This window comes from Salminus brasiliensis, chromosome 4, assembly GCF_030463535.1.
Source record: "Salminus brasiliensis chromosome 4, fSalBra1.hap2, whole genome shotgun sequence".
Lineage (NCBI taxonomy): Eukaryota > Metazoa > Chordata > Actinopteri > Characiformes > Bryconidae > Salminus > Salminus brasiliensis.
In genome coordinates this window covers 27,361,422-27,366,950 of record NC_132881.1, presented here as the reverse complement: position 1 = coordinate 27,366,950, position 5,529 = coordinate 27,361,422, and the positions used below count along the sequence as shown (strand labels likewise).

General features: G+C 43.5%; 1 protein-coding gene across 1 annotated transcript; it reads right to left on the bottom strand.

Moving 5' to 3' along the window:
• Positions 1-794: 794 nt before the first annotated feature.
• On the bottom strand, positions 795-2,596 carry foxi2 (forkhead box I2). The gene is made up of 2 exons (XM_072676872.1): positions 1,981-2,596; positions 795-1,327 (listed from the first exon to the last, which is right to left on the bottom strand). The coding sequence occupies exons 1-2, from the start codon at positions 2,594-2,596 to the stop codon at positions 795-797; spliced, it is 1,149 nt and encodes a 382-aa protein (XP_072532973.1).
• Between the last annotated feature and the right edge of the window lie 2,933 nt (positions 2,597-5,529).

Sequence of the window (5,529 nt, the reverse complement as noted above, 5' to 3'; positions counted from 1 at the left end):
AGCCGGGAAATCCTAAAATGTGCAGGACAGGGGTACTCCAGGACCACCTTTAGGACACATAGGCTGTTTTTTTTTTTTTTTTTTTTTTTTTTTTTTTTTTTTACATTTGTCTGTTTAGTAAACAAATGAAAACACCCTCTGATTTTCTGCAGATATTCAATCAAGCAGTTCTGCACTAGATGAAATCTCATTGTATCTCATTTAAGAAAGAGCTGAAAAATAGTGCATTTTATTTAAATGTGTACATCAGTCCCACATTATTAAAATAGACCACTGCTAAATGACTAATTACTGCTTAAGTAAGTGAACCCAAAGTCAATCACTATGTTGATGCGCTCTATAATACTAAGGCTGGACTGATGTATACATTTTCATCAGTAAAATCCATTGCAGTGTTAATATTTTATGTGAGTGTGAAAAAACAGACTACTTTCACTGAGCCCACCTCATTACACATAAGTGTCTGGTTCACTCTGTGTGCACACCTTCACTCTTAAAATTAATATGGCCAAAAAAGGGTTCCCTGGATTGATTCCATTGAAGAACTACTTATGTTTCCAAAAATGAATTGATGAATGGTTTATTAAAGAAGCATGTTTATGAAGAACCTATGAAATGTTTTGAAAACTCAACGTCCAAGAACCCTTTGGGAGTCTTAATTTTTAAGAGTGCTGGTCTTTGTAAGAGTGTTGGTCCTTTGCTCTGATGATAGTGACAGCAGAAGCTCTGCCACAACCCCAACCACCCCCCCCCCCCACCTGCCCCGCGTGTCCCCTCATGTGTCCGGTGAGGTATCATAACTCCGTGCCCTCGCGCGGGTAGATCAGACTGTTCACGCTGAAGCCGTTGTAGAAATGTCCGCTGAAGTGTCCCGCGCTTTGCGCTCCTGTCGTGAACGCGCCATGATGCGCGCTTCTGGCCGCGTGGTGCGCGCTGTCATGCTGCTCGGCCGCGGGGGCGTGCTCGTGCTGGTAGGCGCCGATGTTGCGGCTGGACAGCTCGCTGAGGAGTCCGAGAGACCCGTGTCTGACTGCAGAGGCGGACGAGGAGGAGGAAGAGGAGGAGGTCAGTCCGGCCACAGTGCTGAAGAACCCGGCCAGGCACGGGGCCGATGGGCCGCGGGGAGCCTCGCCGGCCGCGTCCGCTTCAGGGGGAGAGGGGGCGGGCAGAGAGGGAGATAGAGAGCCGCTCAGAGCCGCCACAGAGCGACCCTCCTCAGTCTTTGAGCCCCCACTGGGGTCCGACCTGCGCTTGCGCTTCCTCCGGAAGTTTCCGTTGTCGAACATTTTCTCGCAGTTGGGGTCCAAAGTCCAGTAATTTCCCTTTCCTTTAAGGAGAGCATCAGTCCATCAGTCAATCAATCAATTAATCAATCAATAGACTTGATAAATAAGTAAAGACAAGACTAACAATAATTCAAATAATAAAAAAGAGTATAATTGATGTGTATAAAAGTATAGTACTTTATCTATTTAACCATCCATCCTTTCTTTCAATTAATCCATCCACTGAGTCATACATTATTTCATCCATCCACCCATGCATCCACCCATTTATCCACCCATCCATCTGTTCATTCATTCATTCAGTCAGTCAGTCAACCTTAATGTCCCATATTACAATTAATGTTCCAATAAATAAAATATATCCAAAAATAATATATTTCCAATAAATAAAATATAGTTCTATAAAAATAAATAAAGAAGGAAGGAGCGACACTGCTGTCACAACCAGTCAATCGCTATTATTAGTACATTTCTGAATCTATAATAACTAATTCACAACTGTAGTTTTTGGAAGAGGTCTTTTCCCACCTCTATTCAGGCAAACCCCCCCCCTTTTTATTTATTTATTTATTTATTTTACTTCATTTTGACCCATCAGTTAGTTCCTGAATGGAGGGCGGGGCTTGTCTGAATACGGGTATGAAAAATAAATACGCACTCCCCGAACCCAAGGCGTCGCGCGCCCTCAGCTCACCTGGGTCGTCTTCGTCACGCGGGACCTTCTTGAAGCAGTCGTTGAGCGACAGGTTGTGTCTGATGGAGTTCTGCCAACCCGCCTTGCTCCTCTTGTAGAAGGGGAAGTTGTCCGCCACGTACTGATAGATCTGGCTGAGCGTTAGCCGCTTCTCGCGCGCGCTCTGGATAGCCATGGCAATGAGCGCCGAGTAGGAGTAGGGTGGGCGCACGAGCTTTAGCAGCTCCTCCTGACTCGCCACGGACAGCCAGCCCAGGTCCGGAGCGCCGCTCAGGTACGGTCTCTGCGCGCCGTACGAAGGCACGAGCGGCGCGGGGGGAGCGCCCGGTCCTCCGCCCGCGTGCAGGTATGAGGAGGCGGACGGAGGCGGCGGCGGAGTGGCGGTGGGTCCGTTGAGCCACAGGTAGGGGCTCGCGGCGGGCGCGTACTCGCTCAGGCCGTAGGGCGCCACGCCTTGCTGGTGGTAGGAGAAGCCGTCGCAGTACGCAGCCACATCCGCCGGCTCGTGCGCGCTCTTGGGCAACGGCTGCAGGGCTGCTGGGTGGGCGGGGTGATGATGGTGATGGTGGGGGTGCGTGGGCGCCGCGTGCTGCAGCTGCGCCTCCATGGAGTTCATCGTCGCCGCTCGCGACACAGTGTACCGCGAGCGCGCGCGCTCTCGGAGCAGCGGATTCCGGGCTCCGGTACTCAGTGCGCGCGGAGCAACAAGTGGCGCAAATTTCTTCACCCGCCGTGGGCCTGTAGTGGTTTATAGAGGCGGTGCCGGAGGGAGCGAGGCGGGGCTTAGCTTAGTGCGACCAATCACAGTGGTTATCCGCATGGGAGGGGCCACGCGCGGGTGGTGAAAAAGTTTCCTCAGAACCTCAAAGAGCGGAGAGAGAAAAGTGACTTCAGATTCATTAAAGTTCATTTCGATTCATATTAATTAAAGAACAAATCACAGCCCAATCTACTTCAACCTCACACAGACAACAGAACACCTCAGAGCTGTGTCCCAGAGCTGCCGAGGGACATTTAAATAAAGAGACTTTAAGGAGAAATCCGCGGCAAACATCCCGCACCATCCGAACAACACTGTCTTCTGTGTGATCTGTTTACACATCGCTGCAGTTTACCTCTTTCATAAAACATTACACAGGAGGTTTATTTAAGAGACTATTTTACTAATTTAATAACTGTACAGCGATAGATAACAACATTTGTCAAAATAAAATGTAATTAAATATTCAAATAGCATTCTTAATCATAATATTTATTATTATTATTATTAATAATAATAATAATAATAATAATAATAATAGCACCCTGTATTATTCATGTAATTTTAAGTTATTATTGTCATTATTATTATAAATACTACTACTAATAATAATAATTAGTATTGTTAATAATAAAATGTAATTATTTCGAATATCTTAAATGTTTCTTAAAATGCCTCATATTAATTTGAAGGCTTTTGAGTATCGTATTGTTTTAAGTGAAATGTTCTGCTGATGAAACGGAGCTGCAGTGTCAAGCTATGCGTTATTCCTCGATAAGCCTGTTTCTGATCGGTACAGTTTATTTCACACAGTCTGACTCCTGCTCGTGATTAAGATGTCTGGTTTCCTAACAGTGGGGACAGTATTTGTATTTGCTTATGGGACCTCAGCTCAGGTATCATTTAAACTGGATTATGATTTAACGAAAGAAAAGAAACCTGGTACAAACATTTCTACTGATTCTCATTAGAAATTCATTATATCGTCCTATACCTAAATGTTTTACATATATCTGGAATTATTATTTGTGCTATTATTCGTCTATTATTTCTTGCTATTATCATTATTTTTGCTATTATTATTATTATTATTATTAACTATTATTGATATTATTGTTAATATTCTAAATTATTTTGTTTTTTATTGTTAGTCCGTTTGTCCTTATTTTATTACAGTAGTTAATTGTTTTCGAGAACAATCTTTTTTTAATTTAGACTTTCTGAAGTGAAATTAATTTGATAAGATACCGATCTTACCTAAAAATGTATTTATTTATTCGAATATTGTTTATTCGTTAATTCGCGAAATTCTAAGTGAGATACTTTTGGTTTTAAAACTCGGAGAGGTTTATTCTGTTTATTCTGTAAATCTAAAGTTTACAGTGTTGTGGACTGTGCTGGATCAGTACTGACAGGTTTACGAGTCTATTAGAACCGCTGCTCCAGCGAGAGATCCGCACCTCCGCCTCGTCCAGAGACAAACAGGCACGAGGCGAAGAAACGTTGAAACCCTGATCACTGAGATCACTAAGAGAGCACCACGAGCAGAAAGCAGAGCAACATGGTCAGCTGAACAGTCTCAGAGCTGTATATTCTCAGATCTATCTGTATTACTTCATCCTGCCACCTGTTCATCTGTTCACTGGGGTCCTGAAGACCAGGGGAGGACGAGCACAGACACAGCTCATCATAAGAACCCACGATGTGTGTAGAGAGAGAGAGAGAGAGGGAGAGAGAGAGAGAGAGAGAGAGAGAGAGAGAGAGAGAGAGAGAGAGAGAGAGAGAGAGAGCTTTACACTACAGACTGATTCCAATCAGGTTCAGATGAATCCATTAAGCTACTCACAGCGTTGTTATGTCTGAGGGGCTGAGTGGTTAAACACTGCCCGCTGCTCTGTCTGGCCATGCAGTGAATCAAACACTCCCGGCGCTATCTAGTGGTAGACAGTTGTACTGACTTTCAGCATCAGGCGTTGTCAAGGCTGTGATCGTTTTAGGTGTAGAGAACTTTTTACACACTACTAACCAAACACAGGTGAACGAGTCAATAAATGAACAGATTCGTAAGGAATCGAGCGTGACTGCTCTGCTCTCCTAAATCTCAACAGGCCTCTTTAGAGAAAGAAGAAAAGCTGAGATCAGAAGTTAAACAGTTTGTAATGTTCTGAAAATAAACAAGCTCCTCATGTTGTACCAACAACCAGGCATCAAACAAGTCGACCAAGGAAAACAACAGCAGTTGCTGACAGAAACGCTGAGAGAGTTGTTCTGAAGTATCGTTAAGACACGAAACGATTACTTATGATTAATCGTTTCGATTAATTATTCATTACGATTAAAACGATTAATCGTTTAATGATGAACAGAAATGGGGTGATAAGACTTTTTTTTAGCTTTAGGGTTTGGTTACAGCTGCTTGTTGGATTTTCTGAACTGTAGTTTATGTGCAGCTCCTCATGTCCAAACCTTGTATCTCGTGTTTTACATAGTTGTTTATATGGCAGTTGTTATTTACATTGTATTTCTGTTCCACAATTCCTCTAGAAATGCTTCAAGATGACTTGGAAAAAAAGATTTCTACAATAACTTCCATTGAAAGTTAAAAAGGTAAAGTACCCTTTTTGAAGATACGAGTTTTCTGTAACAGCGACGATATGTACATTAGATCAACTAACTATAATATGAATCTGCAGATGGTGAGATATGTGAACTGAACGCGTAAAAGCGCACTACATGCGTAATAACGCACCAGGCGCATAAACCCGCACAACAGCTAGAAAGAAAAGCAG

What these genes read in the sequence shown, in the direction of transcription:
- foxi2 (XM_072676872.1), bottom strand. Translation starts at nt 2,596, where the DNA reads ATGAACTCCATGGAGGCGCAGCTGCAGCACGCGGCGCCCACGCACCCC. An exon ending in GCGTGACGAAGACGACCCAG is followed by an intron (nt 1,328 to 1,980) that starts GTGAGCTGAGGG and finishes CTCTCCTTAAAG; the next exon opens with GAAAGGGAAATTACTGGACT.